This window comes from Ailuropoda melanoleuca, chromosome 1 (assembly GCF_002007445.2).
Source record: "Ailuropoda melanoleuca isolate Jingjing chromosome 1, ASM200744v2, whole genome shotgun sequence".
In the NCBI taxonomy this organism is placed as follows: domain Eukaryota; kingdom Metazoa; phylum Chordata; class Mammalia; order Carnivora; family Ursidae; genus Ailuropoda; species Ailuropoda melanoleuca.
In genome coordinates, this window is record NC_048218.1 from 191662932 (window position 1) to 191679158 (window position 16227).

The 16227-nt window shown below is 35.6% G+C and overlaps 1 protein-coding gene across 4 annotated transcripts in view; it reads left to right on the forward strand.

Annotated features, from left to right (window-relative positions):
• Positions 1–16227, forward strand: part of MKLN1 (muskelin 1) — a 317754-nt gene that overhangs the window by 207021 nt on the left and 94506 nt on the right. For 3 of the 4 annotated variants that reach the window (XM_011230476.3, XM_034660164.1, XM_002913443.4), the window contains 3 exons: positions 6004–6146; positions 7843–7931; positions 14925–15034. In XM_011230476.3, coding sequence (XP_011228778.1) covers positions 6004–6146; positions 7843–7931; positions 14925–15034 — 342 coding nt within the window. Of the gene's footprint in view, positions 1–6003; positions 6147–7842; positions 7932–14924; positions 15035–16227 lie in introns of those variants that run through there. The other variant, XM_034660178.1, reaches the window with a different exon arrangement.

A 16227-nucleotide genomic window follows, 5' to 3' on the forward strand; every position in this document is an offset into this window, starting at 1 on the left:
TCATCCTTGATACCTCCCTCCCCTTCCTACATCCAGCTATCACTAAATTCCATTTATTCTGTCTCCAAAGTATGTCAGAGCTGTCTAACCCTCTTCATCTCCACACCAGTCTAGTCTAAGTCTTCATCTCATCTCCTGCTTGAATTACTGTAACAACATCTAACTGGTCTGTCAGTTCCTCTGATTTATTCTCCACAAAGCATATTGTGTGTGTGTGTGTGTGTGTGTGTGTGTATATGTGCGCGTGCGTTAAATGTTGATCAGATCTTGGCTTTCCATTGTGTTTAATAGATCCCATTGTATTTATAATTCAGANGTGTGTGTGTATGTGCGCGTGCGTTAAATGTTGATCAGATCTTGGCTTTCCATTGTGTTTAATAGATCCCATTGTATTTATAATTCAGACCCCTTATAATGGCATAGAATGCCCTGGTGACTGCCTACCTCTTCGGTCTCAACACATACCATTTGACCTTGCTGGTTTTGTGTAGTAGATTGAGTAGTGAGCCCCCTGTGAAGATATATGGAATCCCAAAATGTGACCTTAAGGTCTTAGCAGATGTAATTAATTTAAAGATCTCAAGGTGAGATCATCCTGGCTTAAACTTAGGCCCTAAACCCAATGAGGAGTATCTTTGTTCAACACAGAAAGATACCAGGAAGAAGGCCACGTGAACATGGAGGCAGATTGGAGTTACACTGCCACAAGCCAAGAATACCAGGCGCCACTAGATACTGGAACAGGAAAAGAAGGATCCTCTCCTAGAACTTTCAGAGGGAAATGGTCCTACCAACACCTTGATTTCGGGCTTCTGGGCTCCCAAACTGTGAGAGAATACATTTCTGTTGTTTTAAATCACCAAGTTTGTGATAATTTGTTATGGCAGTTTGAGGAAACTAATAATATACTGTTTCATCCTTTAAGCACCCTCGAAGCACTTTCATTGCTAAACCCATCTAAAGCTCTAGAGTAAGTCCTACTACCACTAGCTTCCCTGTCCCATTTTCTTCCTTTTTTTATCAACCTATTTCTTATAAATTGTAATTATTTATATGATTAAAAAGGATTTTTAAAATCACCTTTCTCACATTGAAGAAAATATCTCAAGACTGAAATTGTGAGCAAGTTTTGAACAAGAAAATTTTTTTTTCATTGCTTGTTTAATTCTGTGGCTGAATTAACAAACCACTGTGATAGTTCTTTGATTTTCTGTGGTACCTCCCCCCTTTGGAAAAGAGATTGTGATGCATTATATTGTATTTTAAAATTAATATTCATACTTACATTGTTAAAATTCAGAGGTTGATATATAGTGTCAGGGAGGAAAACCTTCCTCTCCACGGCGTTCCTTCTAGCTGGACGTAGAATCAAATTACCATGAGACAGATTAACAGGAGAAAATCAGATTTAACAGGTGTACATATGGGGAGTCCATGCAGACATGAAATTCCAAAGACAGTGAGCCAACACAAAGCTTACATGAGCTAAGGCGAGGGGTACGTTCTAAGGATACAAAGGGGAGAAAGTTCATTAGTGAGGAGGTGAAAGGAGATGTTTGGAAAAACAAGGTTTTGAGTTCTGCAGTTAAGTTTTTTAGGTAAAGGGGAGCCTCTCTTAATAGCTCTTTTCCTGGTACTGGCTCTTTTCCCCAGCTTAGCAGTTTAGGAAGAGGCAGAGAGCTTTTCCTGCATCTGCTGGGTTTTGTTTACTTTTAACTCAAAATATCTTTATGCCAAAGTGGCCCATCTTGGGGCAGCCTGCCCTTGACCCGCTATGATAGATTCTAAAATAGTATTTCTAAAATTTTGGTTCTTAATGAACTTTATTTTTTTTAGCTTTTATTACTATATCTACAGCAGTTATTTCTCTAAATTAAAAATAATGAAAACCTATTTAATTACGAGAAACACTGTTTAATAGTAGCACTACTCAGCATTTATGCTCAAGAGTTAGAAAAATGGAAATCAAATTTATGAATAAAGTCAAAATGTGATTAAACATTAAAATTTTTTAAATATTTTATTGCATGAGTGTATCAAACTTAATTAACTGGTTTCCCAGGACATTTTAATTTTTTTAAAAGTAGGCTTCACGCCCAACTTGGGGCTTGTAACTCAAGACCCTGAGATTAAGAGTCACATGTTTACCAGTGAGCCAGCCAGGCATCCCAAACATTAAAATTTTTCCCTGAGGTGTGTTTCTATCAGATCATGGTATTTTGCTTCAGATTAGAGAGTTTACATTTTACTTGTGTAACTTTTTCTTTTTTTTAATAACAGAGAGAATGCACACGAGTGGGGTGGGGGGAGGCAGAAGGAAAGGGAGAGGGAGAGAATCTTAAGCAGTCCCCATACTCAGTGGGGATCCTGCTGCAGGGTCGATCTCACGACCCCCGAGATCATGACCTGAGCCAAAATCAAGAGTTGGATGCTCAACTGACTGAGCCACCCAGGTGCCCCCTTATGTAACTTTTTAATAACAAAAATTCTACTTGGTTATTAATAAAATTATATATATGCAATAAATACTTCCTATTGGACTTAGGGGTATTGTATATAGGATGATGGTGGTGCACATCAGATTGTATAAAAACCCATTTTTAGGGGCGCCTGGGTGGCACAGCGGTTGGGCGTCTGCCTTCGGCTCAGGGCATGGTCCCGGCATTGTGGGATCGAGCCCCACATCAGGCTCTTCTGCTGTGAGCCTTTCTTCCTCTCCCACTCCCCGTGTTTGTGTTCCCTCTCTCGCTGGCTGTCTCTATCTCTGTCGAATAACTAAATAAAATTTAAAAAAAAAAAAAACAAAACCCATTTTTATTAGTTATAACACTGTACCTAACCAGTTGTTAGGGGAGGCTGACTTCTTTTTTTTTTTTTCCTTAAGATTTTATTTATTTGACACAGAGAAAGACAGCCATCGAGAGAGGGAACACAAGCAGGGGGAGTGGGAGAGGAAGAAGCAGACTCCCAGCAGAGCAGGGAGCCTGATTCGGGGCTCGATCCCAGGACTCCAGGATCATGCCCTGAGCCGAAGACAGACGCTTAAGGACTAAGCCACCCAGGCGCCCCATGGGGAGGCTGACTTCTAAACTGAGACTTTAAAGGATAACTAGAGAAAGGAGGAGAAAGGAAGGAGGGGGAGTGTGGATTAATGAGAAAGAGATGTGAATACTCCCTTGCTTACCTGTGCAGTCTGTTCTCTAACTTACGGTTGTATTCCTAAGAAACTTCGAATTCCCAAAAATCATATTATCATACCATACTTTGATATAGATAAAAAGGATCAGTGACTAAAGAATAGCAATCTTAATTTTTCTATGGCAGTTTTGATAATAAAGAAATTTTAATTGCTACTTAAGATGTAAACAGTATATAAACCTAAACAGTTGTTATGGTGCAGTGGTTAAAGCCTTGGCTCTGGGGTCAGTAATCAGCAGGGATGCTTTTAACTTTAAATAACAGAAGTTCCTAGGATGGTGGGTTAAACAAATCTGGTCCCTCCTGCCCCCTGCCTCCTCCCCAAGAAAACTACAGCTAGGCAGTTTCTCCTGAAAGCTGAGTGGCTTATAGTTGGCTATCTCTGAGATTCTCTTGATTTTTTTTTCTTCATGGTTACACAGTGGTTGTGGCAGTTGCTACTGTTCAAATAGAGGTAGCATATTGTTTTGGAGAGCAGAACTTCCTCTGCTTACAGCTCAGCATTTTGTCCTTTGGCTGGAAGGTGGCTAGGAAGAATTGGGTCGAAAATGGTGGTTGGGTCAGCCAACCAACAGTATCAGTCAGTCAGACTGACTGGTTTTTAGTGTCACATCTGCCATTGATTAGCGTTGTAACAATGGCCAAGTTAATTAGCCTAGAATTCTAAGCCAAAATTTTTTCATCTGTGTGATAAGGATAAAGAGGATAATTATTATTAAAATACTACTCCTATTTCTTACTCCTACTAAAGTGAGAGAATGCATATAAAAATCCAGGCAGTGAGCCAGACAAGGGAGTTAGTGCTCACAAAATATTCACTTTGATTTTATCATCATCATCATCGTCATCATTTTTCATGTCAACATCAGCTTCATTCTTTTATTGAGGAAAAAGTCACATAACATAAAATTGACCATTTTAAAATGTGCAAGTCAGTGGCATTTGATACATTCACGGTGTTGCGCAACTATCTATCTAGTTCCAAAATATTTTTAATCATTCCGTAAGGACCTATGGTACCCATTAAGTAGTCTCTCCTTTTCCCCTTAACACAGCTTCTGGCAATTACTAATCTGCTTTCTACCTCTTTGGATTTACCTGTTTTGGTTATTTCGTATAAATGGAATCATACAATGCATGACCTGTTATGTCTGACTTCTTTCACTTAGCATGTTTTTGAGGTTTGTCCACGTCATACCATTTGTCAGTACTCCATTCCTTTTTATGGCTGAATAGTATTCCATTTTATAGAATTACTTCATTTTGTTCTTCCATTTGTTAGTTGATGGACATTTGGATTGTTTCTACCTTTTGGCCATTGTGAGTAGCACTGCTCTGAACATTTGTTTACAGGTGTTTGTTTGAATACCTTTTTTCACTTTGTGAGTATATATGTAGGAATAGAACTTTTGGGTCATGTAGTAATTCTATGTTTAACTTTTTGAGGAACTGCCAAACAATGTTCTACATCATCTGTACCATTTTCATTCCTACCAGCAATGTCTTAGAGAGTTCCAGTTTCTCTACATCCTTGTCAACACTTATTTTGTTTGTTTTTCATTATAGCCCTCCTAGTGCAGGTGTGAAGTTATATTTCATTGTGATTTTGATTTGCATTTCCCTGATGATTAGTGATATATCTTTTCCTGTGCCTGTTGACCATTTGTTTATCTTGGGGAGAGGAGTGTTGAGGTCTTTTGCTGTTTTTAAATTAGCTTGTCTTTTTTGTTGTTTAGTTGTAAGAATTTTTTATATTTTCTGGATACTAAACCCTTATTAGGTTTATTATTTGCACATATTTTCTCCCATTCAATAGGTTATATTTTCACTTTCTTGATAGTATCCTTTGATGTACACAAGTTTTAATTTTGATGAAGTATAATTTATTTTAGGTTTTGATGTCATATCTAGGAAATCATTGCCAAATCTAGAGTCTCATATTTACCTCTATTTTTATCTCAGAGTTTTCGCTCTTACATGTGGGTCTTTGATCCTAAAGGATAGATTTTGGATCAGTTTTGATCCATCTTGGGATAGTTTTCTCTGCATGTTATGAAGTAGGACCAGCCACCAATTTTATTTTTATCCTGCATTTGTCACCTGTATTACCCATTTTAGCATGAATCCACTACAACAAAACATCTGAATCATTTTTCTGAATAGCTTCTTTTCCGTAGGCTCAAGCAGTAGTAATTTCTGTCTTGATTTTTATAATTCAAACCGTCTACATAATGTAAAATGTGTTCCGTAATTAACTGACCCCATTTTATCCAGTGTGTAACAGGAAATCTTGAGCTGCATTAGATGTATCTATAGTAGGTCAAGATTTTTTAATTTATAAAATTGGTAGGGCTGGTTAGTAAATCTCCTAAGTTTGTTTTTAAGTTTAAAATTTTATCACTGATTTTGAACATTGAATTTGCTATCAGGATGTGGTTGATGAGAATATGTGATTGCTACTTTTGCAATCTAATCTTGTTTTATTTGGTAATTCATAGTCTGTTTATATCTGTTATTGAATATCTGTTACTGCCATTAGAAGTTATCTTACTCGTCCTTTTCTCCCCCTTCATCTACAGTTCAGGATGATGTAGTTTGTTGGGAAGGAGTGGTGATGGTATGGCAGCCTATACAGGGCTGTGTCATACTGTTCTTTAGCATTAAAAACACAGGTCTACCAGTGTAGGATGGATAGGATAGATCTTATGCATTCTTCAGCTAGTTGTCCAAAGTTGTAACTTTTAAAGTTGTTTAACTATTTATTCTAAACAAAGGAGGATATAATTTGGTTGTTTCTTTTTTTAGTACTTGATTCTGAAACTTGAAAGGCCTGCTATAGTCCAGAACATCACATTTGGAAAATATGAGAAAACTCATGTCTGCAATTTGAAGAAATTTAAAGTCTTTGGTGGAATGAATGAAGAAAATATGACAGAGCTGTTATCCAGGTGAGTTATGATTATGGGGAAGAACGAGTTGTCTTCTGTACAAGCTACAGTCTTAGTTTTATCTCTTTGTGGCTAAATCTGCATGGTTTGATCTTTCTTTCAAGGGAGAAAAGAATATTTCTACTATTGTATTTCTAGTGCCTTATTTTAAAATTGTGGCTTGAGGTAGCCTTGTTTTTTTTAACCACCAGCCACTACTAAATATTGTTACTAAAGAAGAAAATAAAGCTTGGGTTTTTTTTTTTCCCCTACTTACTTTTCAGTCTTAGTTTTGAACTGTAAATGACCTCAGAAATATTTTCAGCTTTATTAAAAATCTTTGCTATAAAAATATAGACTCTAGGGAGGCCTGGGTGACTCAAGTCAGTTAAGTGTCTGCCTTCCGCTCAGGTCATGATCCCAGGGTCCTGGGATCGAGTTCTGCATCAGGCTCCTTGCCCATTGGGGAGCCTACTTCTCCCTCTGCCTGCCGCTCCCCCTGCTTGTGCTCCGTCTCTCTCTTTTTCTGACAAATAAATAAAATCCTAAAAAATATATATTCAGACTCTATCGAAAACATTAAGATTGATTGCCCTAACCAGAAACAGTATTTTGGGAATTTAGTATAAATTGGAGACTTATGTGACTATATCTACCACAGAGCTGCCACTTGGAAGGAGCTTAGTAAATTTGAGTTTTAAAGACATAGACCATGAGGAATGAAAGTGTTAATTTGCGCCCTAGATGGTGAAAAATCAGAGAGCCAGTAGAATGGACAGATAAAGCCATGGTGTTTTAGAATATATTTGTGATATAATATGTCCCATTAGCACAGTATTTGATATAAGTAAATATCTATATTTACATCTATACTGCATTTAATTTAAGTTATGAAAGTATTTTAGGACATAAGGCAACCTGAAGGTAACTGATTTTCCCATAAATACTTGTGTTTAAATCCTAGCTGTTAATGTAGAGAGGTAATAAGGTTTTATTTTTATTTAGGCTGAAGTGGGTGCTAGTAAACCAATGGAGTAAGAGTGTCTTTGAAAGTTTATTGAACTATAAAAGGACATTATTAACATCTTCATCAGAATTTTTAAAAATTTAATTCACAGACTCAAATATTTGGCTCTAAGTTGTCAGATATGGACGTGAATTATTTTTAATTTTTTTCTTACTGTTTATGTGTTTTATGTTATATTCAGTTATACACTAAGGACACTAGGTCCTGTCACACAAAATTTCCATGCACTGTAGCCACATCCTTTAATTGACACTGAACATTTTTCATTAGCCCTCATGTAAGTAAGAGAACACAGTTATAATGCAGTTGATGTGAAGGTGTAAGTTTTGACCTATATTCTCATGTTTGACTACTTTTTTTTTTTTAAGATTTTTTAATTAATTAATTATTTATTTATCAGAGAGAGAGAGAGAGCATGCGCACAAGCAGAGGGAGTGGCAGGCAGAGGGAGAAGCAGGCTCCCCACTGAACAAGGAGCCCAATACAGAACTCGATCCCAGGACCCTGGGATCATGACCTGAGCCGAAGGCAGACGCTTAACCAACTGAACCACCTAGGCGTCCCTTCGACTACTTCTTTACATTTTCCTCGTCATGAATTCTGTTTAACTTTAAGATCTGAGTATGATTTGTGTTTTCGTGTGTTTACTAAATTATAAAGTCAGATTTGATAACCTATTGTTTTTTACAGTGGCTTAAAGAATGATTATAACAAAGAAACATTCACCTTGAAGCATAAAATTGATGAACAGATGTTCCCTTGTCGATTCATTAAAATAGGTAAGGTTTTTAGCATTCTGAAATAGAAATAAATTTTTTATACCATCAGTTAGCAAACTACACCCTATGGGCTGAAGCCTTCAGAACTCCTGTTTTTTAAAATAAGATTTTATGGGAACACTGCCACACTGGTTATTAACTGGTTGTAATGTCTGTCTTGCATTTGCTCTACAAAGTTAGTTGCAAGAGACAAGTGTTTACTGTTTGGCCCTTTGCAGCAAAAGCTTTCTGTTCCCTGCTTTATAAATCTGTAACTAAGTGACGATTATTTCAAGTGGAACCTCTTCCAAATATTTTTTCATTTGAAAGTTTTCTTAGAAGGTTTAATGAGATAAGTGACTTAGTTCAGCTTTGATTGTTTTATGGAAGGTTTATCAAGTTATTGTAAAGTTATAATATTCTAAAACTAAATACTGATGAATTTCTTAAGGCAGTATATTATGGTTTTCTGTTTTTCTTTTTTTACCCCTCCCCCCATTCTGCTTTTCTATGTCTTCTCTTTTTTTTTTTCTTTTTTTAGTGAAATGTTGGTCAAACTCATTAAACTAATTTTGTGGCCCACTAATATGGTGCAATGTAATGTTTGAAAAATACTACCTAAGGCTTGTGTTTATTTAGCTTAAGACAGTATTTGTAATGTCTCCTCAACTTTAGTATTTTTAGGGTTATTTTGCTTTTCTTTAGGATTTTTTTTTTAAGGTAGAAAAGTTGAAGACTTGAATCTTTCAATTTGTAATCTGCATCTATGTTGTATAACTGAAAATGTTATGTTAAAATTAAAGTGAATCAGATCCTTTGAAGAATATTAATAAAAGCCAGAATCCCATGTTTTGATTTGGGAGAAAAATTCCTCTTGTGGAACAAGCAGTGTACTTCATAGTCATTTTTTGCCAACCTGTCAAGAGGTAGCGTGTTCATTTCATTGGATCAAATAATTCTCTTGGGCAAAAAGAATATCTATGGTCTTAATAAAGACTACTATAGAGGAAAAACTGCTTTTAACAATAGTTGGGCTATCCAGTGTGTTACTTTCTTTTATGACTTTAGTTTCTGTTGTTATAGTAAATAATTGTAAGTAAAAACCTGTTTCCTGTTTTCCTATGAGAATCTATGAACAAGCAAATTTTTTGACTAAGTTTAACTCTTGGTTGGTTTTGTTTTTTTTTTTTTGTACTGAGTACTTCTTTCCCCAGTATGCAGACCACCCAGTTCCTACTGACCCTAGCATAGATTTAATAGTTCTATGTTCACATATTTCAATTATACAAGCAGTAAAATATATATTTTCCTATAATAAATTTAGGTTATATTAAAAATTAAAGTGCTTAATCAAGTTCTGTTTTGCTTCATCATGCAAAATGAAATTTCTCTCTTTTTTTTTAATGTTCAGAATCTTCTTTGTGCTTTTTTGCACAGTATCTACAGTCATTGGTTTGCTTTGAAGGAAACGACCCACTGCTACTGCTTCTATAGTTCTCAGTCCTTTAGTATTATTCATTAGAAGAACTATGAATAAATGTCTGTTTAGGGAAGTTGCATAGTTTCTTCCTTAAAATTTTATAAAACACCGGTCTCTTCTGGATGAGTTAGATGTTCAGCTGCCCAAAGACAAGAAATTGGACCTCTTTCTGGCCCTTCCTGTCAGCCTTTAATTACAGGGCATTATGATGTCTTCTGGCTAACCCTGGGTTAGTTTTATGGTATTCAGACAAAATGTTAATCGGAGCTTTTCAAATAATTGTAGGCACTAATTAACTCATTTGATATTTAGGATATTAATATTTAGTTAACCTCATATTTCTTCTGTTAAAAGATGTTAATAGTGGTCTGCTCTGTGCTTGCTTTCTAGTCTTTTCAACATTCTCTTGATACATTTTCTTTGAAAATAATATAATGTGAAAATGTGAAACTCAAAGCCTTTATGTTGGGTTAATATTTTTAGTTTATCACCATGTTTTTTAAAAAAAATCATTCTGAAAAAGTACTTGAGTGATGTGTAGCTCTCTCTTGATGGTGATTTAGCAGAAATTTGTTTACCTGCATGGGATAAATTGTTAGAATGACTTGGATTTCTATGGATTTTTTTTATTTTTGCAGACTGGATGGTTGTGGGGCCTTTAGGGAGAAGCTTCAGCTCTGGCTGTATTTGGCCTGCATTCTGGATCCTCAGAAGTATTTAGAAGTCTAGAATGAGTACTAAGTCTGGAAGGGGTGACCTGATGGTGGCCTTTTATGAAAGCAGGTGGAAAGGTGACATTTTAAAAAGTGTACTATTAAGAGGAAAATTAATACAGTAGTAATAACTTATAATAATAGCTAGTATTTATTGAGCACTTACTATGTGCCAGTTACTGTGCAAAGTATTTTGTGTACTCACTAATTCTATAGTGAATAGATGCATCCTTTCAGAGTGGTTAGTCTTGAATTTTTAGGATCTTTCAGAACTTTGAAATTGCTGGTATCTTCTAATAGCTATTTTAGCCATCTAGATAAAAGCTTCGTAAGTGATACTGCCAAAGCACACTGAATATGCCACAGATGCATTTTTTGTGTTGAGATGTTGACCCCGCCTTGATCCTAGAGTATCAGGAGCCTGCAGCCTCATACCCATATTTGCCATAAAAATATTACCACTTTCTATGCATGTCATTATGAAAAAGAGTGAGAGGCACTGATCCTGATCATAGCTGTGTCTGAGTGTCCAATGAAGAAAACTGGTGGTTGAATCCTAGGATACAAACTCTTAACTTCAGGATTTGTATTAAGGAGTTTCTAATCTTTATTTGAGGTTGGAGCAAAGGATCTTTCATTGGAAAGCAAAGAACATGTGCTTGGAGCTGCAATTCACATTTAGATTTGACATATAATGCATAGTATGTCTATTTGCATTATTGAAGTTATTAATGCCACAAAAATCATTTGTAAAATTTGAAGTGGGTGTACATCACTCTGCTTATTCTGTATATATCCTTTCAATCTGTTAAAAATTAACTGTACTCTTCATTCATCTTTAATATATGATATTCTTGTGAGATGACTTCCTAAGTAACTTCCTTCTCAACATTGTTCTTTGAAAGGTTTTAAGAATTACAATTAATATTATTTTAGAAATGTTTCTGTTGGGCCATCCAATATCCAGGCAAAATCTTGCTAAAAACACAATTGCTAAAAAGGGTTTTTTAATAGGTGAGCATTTTACTGGGACTTGAGTAAGATATAATAGGAGGATATTTTCCTCCGAATCTTACTGAACATGGACCTGGAACTTGAAATTCCTAACTTATGTCTGGTTACACTTAGAGACTATGTTCTTTTGGACTTGGGTTGAAAATCCTACTTTAGGGGTGCTTGGGTGGCTCAGTCAGTTAAGCGTCTTCCTTTGGCTCAGGTCATGATCCCAGGTTCCTGGGATTGAGCCCTGCATGGAGCTCCCTGCTCAGCAGGAAGTCTGCTTCCCCCTCTGCCTCTCCCCACCCCCCCCCAGCTTGTGCTCTTTCTCTCACTCTCTCTCTCAAATAAATAAATAAATTTTTTAAAAAAAGATAATTTAGTATTCATTGGTATAAAACTTTCTGAAAGTTTTGTTATTTGTACATGTAAACTGAAAGCCATATTATACATCCCAGGAGTCTGTCATATATCCTAATGACTGGTTGCTACTGCCTGTGTGTATCTTCACTCACACAGATAGAAAATCATCTGACCTAGTAACATCTTAGCTCTTCATTGAGTATGATATACTAAAAGAGAACAGTGGACTTGGAAATCAGTAGGTCTGATATCAGGTATGGTAGCTATTCTGTTTTGATACTTAAAACTTGACAAGTGTTAGTTTCTAAAAGATAGTTATATTATTCATTCTGAACCCTATTTGTGTTACGTTATCATCCATTGGCAGGGCGCCAGGGTGGTGCAGTTGGTTGAGTGTCCAACTGTTGGTTTTGGATCAGGTCATGGTCTCAGGCTGGTGGAATCAAGCCCACGTCGGGCTCCGCTCTCAGTGCAGAGTCTGCTTGAGATTCTCTCTCCCTCTCCCTCTGCCCCTGCCGCTCTTGCTTGCACTCTCTCTTTCTAAAATAAATAAATCTTTAAAAAAAAAATCTGTTGGCTTGTCTTACACTTTTATCCATGTGGGGTTTTGACATCATTCATTGTTCATTTAGAAAATACGGTTCATTGAGTTATGCAGCTCTTCTAAATGTTGAAACATTTCATTATGTAATATAAAAAAAAACATATTAATAGATCACCACCAGTCTCATCAGAAAAGTCTTAATTGCCTGGAAGTAGTTAAATTCGCAACCTTGGATACCAATTTTCTGAAATTTTTTTTTTTAAGATTTATTTTATTTTTTTATTAGTGAGAGGGTGGGGGAGGGGCTGAGGGAAAGGGAGAGAGAATTTCAAGCAGACTCCCTGTAGAGCTCAGAGCCCGACAGGGGGCTCGATCCCAAGACCATGAGATCACGACCTGAGCTGAAATCAAGAGTCAGATGCTCAACTTACTGAGCTACCCAGGTGCCCCAGTTTTCCAAAATTGTGATTTTTCCTTGAAAGCTTTAATTTTATTCTTGGCAGCAAATACTGACTGTTGTTTTCTTTGGAATGACAGGTAAATATCTGGCCTGTACCCCAAATTAAATAATCATAGATGATTTGTCAGTTTTTCTTTTAAAAGGAAGTTGTATCCTGTTGTGGGGGCCGAGGGGGAGGACAAGTGGGTATTTTAGCTCATAAACAATTGTATAGATTCTTTTCCTTCAGGTAACTGTTATGCTTTGGTATGCAGCAAAAGTGCTTTATGTGTACTCACCATTGTGTCACACAGAATATTAAAACGATGTGTACTTAATGATAGGGATTTATTAAAATTTTTATTGCATCATCACGACATTCTTAAATGAATTGTCCTTTTTTTCTTTTAACTGCAAGTATATGATGGTGAGGAATTCAGCTTAGTCTTTACTGTATTAAGAAATACTGATGCATTTTCATGGTACTACTTTTCATGGTCCTACTGAGGTGCTGGAAGTTTTACTCACCGTTGCTTTTGCACCATGATTGCAAATGTCAGTACAGTTTAAAAAGGGGAAGGGGCTGATAAAGTCCTAGTCTTACTAGAAAAAATGGTTTTGACCACTTGGGACCTCCTGAAAAGGTTGCAGGGATCCCCAGGAGGCAGTGGATCACATGTTAAAAACCTCTCCTCTGTTCTTTCATTACGGGAGTGAAGTGTTAACCTTCATCCTACTGTAAACTCCTCTGAACCCTTAGATTTTTGGAGTCACTCTTTGCTTCAATAATTTACTTTCCTTTTCCCTCACTAATAGCAAACTTACAATTACTGTATACTTTTAGTATGTTTCTTTTCTTTTGGATATTCTTGTGTTATTGACCTTTTTAAAAGTCAGCTTGTTCAATTACGTGTAAAGAGAAAAATGAATATTGGGCACCCGGCTGGCTCAGTTGGTGGAGCGTGAGACTCTTGATCTTGGGGTTAGGAACTCGAGCCCCATGTTGGATATAGCGATTACTTAAAAAGTAAAATCTTTAAAACAAAGAAAAAATTCAATATATACCACTAAGATTTTGATTGAGATTACATTAAATTTATAATTAAATTGAGGGGAACTGGCATGTTTACAACATTGAGTTTTCCCATTTAAGAACATAGTATGTCCTCTCATTTATTCAATTCTTAAGTAACATTTTATATTTTCTTCAATAGATCCTGCCTGTATTAAAGTTTATTCTGAGATATTGTAAGCTCTTGTGACCATTTTAAAGGGGACTTTTCATTAAATTTTCTAGTTGGTTATTACAGGTAGAGGGAAAACCGATTTTCATGTTTACCTTGCATACGATTTTGTTTTTCATTTGCATCTCTTGAATTTTTTATGAAGATAGCTATATCATCTTCAAGTGAGTCTGTTTTTTCTTAATTTTTTTTTCTTTTACTGCTTGGCTAAGATCTCCCATATACTGTTGAATAATAGAGATAATTGGGCTTCTTTGTCTTGTTCCTGACTTGAGTGGCAATACTTAATGTTTCTCCATTAGGTTTAATTTTTGATATTTAACAAAAAATTTAGGTGATGTAGTTTTCTTTTGTCTTCTATTTCTTACATATTAAGAGGTTTTTTTTTCTTCTAATGCATAGAAAATAAATTTTATTAATTTACTCTTAGCACCACTTGAGGTTATCAGACACATTTTTTACTTTGTTAACATGATGATTTACACTAATATAGCTTCTATTATTGAACCATCCTTCCATTCCTGGAATGAACTCTATTTGGTTACAGTGAAAACCTGGTAGAATTTTTTTGCAACTTGATTTTTTTAAAGATTTTATTTATTAATTTGACAGAGACAGCCAGCGAGAGAGGGAACACAAGCAGGGGGAGTGGGAGAGGAAGAAGCAGGCTCCTAGTGGAGGAGCCTGATGTGGGGCTCAATCCTAGAACGCTGGGAACACGCCCTGAGCCAAAGGCAGCCGCTTAACGACTCAGCCACCCAGGCGCCCCGCAACTTTAAAAAAATTTTTGAATTTGTACTTATAGCTGAGATCAGCCTTAAATTCTTTTTCTTCTGATTTTTTCAGGGTTATGCTACTTGTTAAGTAATTGAACTTTTGATCTCTTTTGTCCTCTGATGCAGTTTAATTTGTATAACGATTATTTGTTTCTTGCGGGTTTGATAAAATTTGCTAAATCATCTAGCCCTGGTCCTGTTTTTAGAGGGATAGATAAATGAGCACTTTGAATTTATTTTATAGTGTTTTGATAAATTAAACCCCTTGATGGCATGGATTGTATTTTCTTTTTTTTTTTACTGTAGCCCCAGAACCTAATAATACAGTGTTAGGCTTATAGAAAATGTTCTGAAAATTTGTTGAATGAATTTAAATGGATGTGAATAGTGATTTTACTGTGCAGAAGTTTTATTTGAACTATGTTAATTTTCTTCTTTTTCTTTCTTTTCTCCACAAAGTTCCACTCTTATCCTGGGGACCCAGCTTTAACTTTAGCATCTGGTATGTTGAACTTAGTGGCATTGATGATCCCGATGTAGTACAACCCTGTCTCAACTGGTATAGCAAGGTAGGACTGTATTTTAAAATCCTGATTTTCTGTTTCTGATGCCTATGAAGGGAGAAATGTGTCAGGCTTTTTGTCTTCATTGGGAATAATTTGAAATACTGAGAGTAGTAACAACTATAATGATTAATCAACTAACATTTATTATTTACATTCTGTCAGCTGTCAAGCAATCTTTATAACTTATTTAATCATTACCACTCTATGAGATAGGTACAGTTGTTATCCCTGTTTTATAGATGATGGAATGGAGCAACTGAGAGTTTGAGTATCTTGCTCAAGTCCACACAGTTCACAGTTGTAAAGTGCCCAAGCCAACATATAAACTCAGGCAGTCTAGCTCCAGAGTCTGCCATTATGTATATTATTAAACCTACCTGATCCCGAATTTTGTTTTCAACCTATATTGATAGAAATATTTTAAACACAGTTTTCAGTGGGGTAGCATTGATTCTGTACTGCTTTTATAATACATTACTCCATTGTGTTTGTTGAGTAAAATAGGAATATTTACTTTTCCTTCAAAGAATTTGAAATAGCTTCTGTAAATATTATGATTTTGTGCTTATAGGAAGTATAAAAATTATATTTAACAATTTTGTTCAGAGATCATTTTATACAGTAGATGCAGCCCGAAAAAATGTGAGTTTAAGTTACTGAGAAATAGGTCTTTTGGGTTTTTTGCATACCTTTTATGCTTTGTTTTTTGTTTTTGATGTATATTTATTCAACTCTCATAGCTTTTTTTTTTTTTTGATGGGGGGGCTCTCTCTTTCTTGTCAAGGAGACGATAAAGCTTTAGTCTATTCACTACCTCCTGTTACTTTTATTTGCAAGTAAGGGTGAACCGATCTACTCATAGGATATTGGGAAGCACTGTAAATTCTTTCTAAGGGTTTTCATATGGAATTTCAGCTCTTTTCTGGTTGGTTTAATTGAGGAACTCTTTGACTAATTTATTTTTGGCATTTGATTATATTCAACTTAAAATAGATGCTGACTTTCAGTATTTTTCTGTATTTTTCATATATTCTTGGATTTCCTGTAATACTGTAAGATCTTTCAAGGTAGAGATGGTATTTTTAAACATTAAAAATCACCTCTACAGTGTTATGCACATAGATGTATATACTTAGCATCTTCTAAATTCTATTGGTTCTTTTAAAAAAATAGTAATTACATTTCTCTGGTACTTG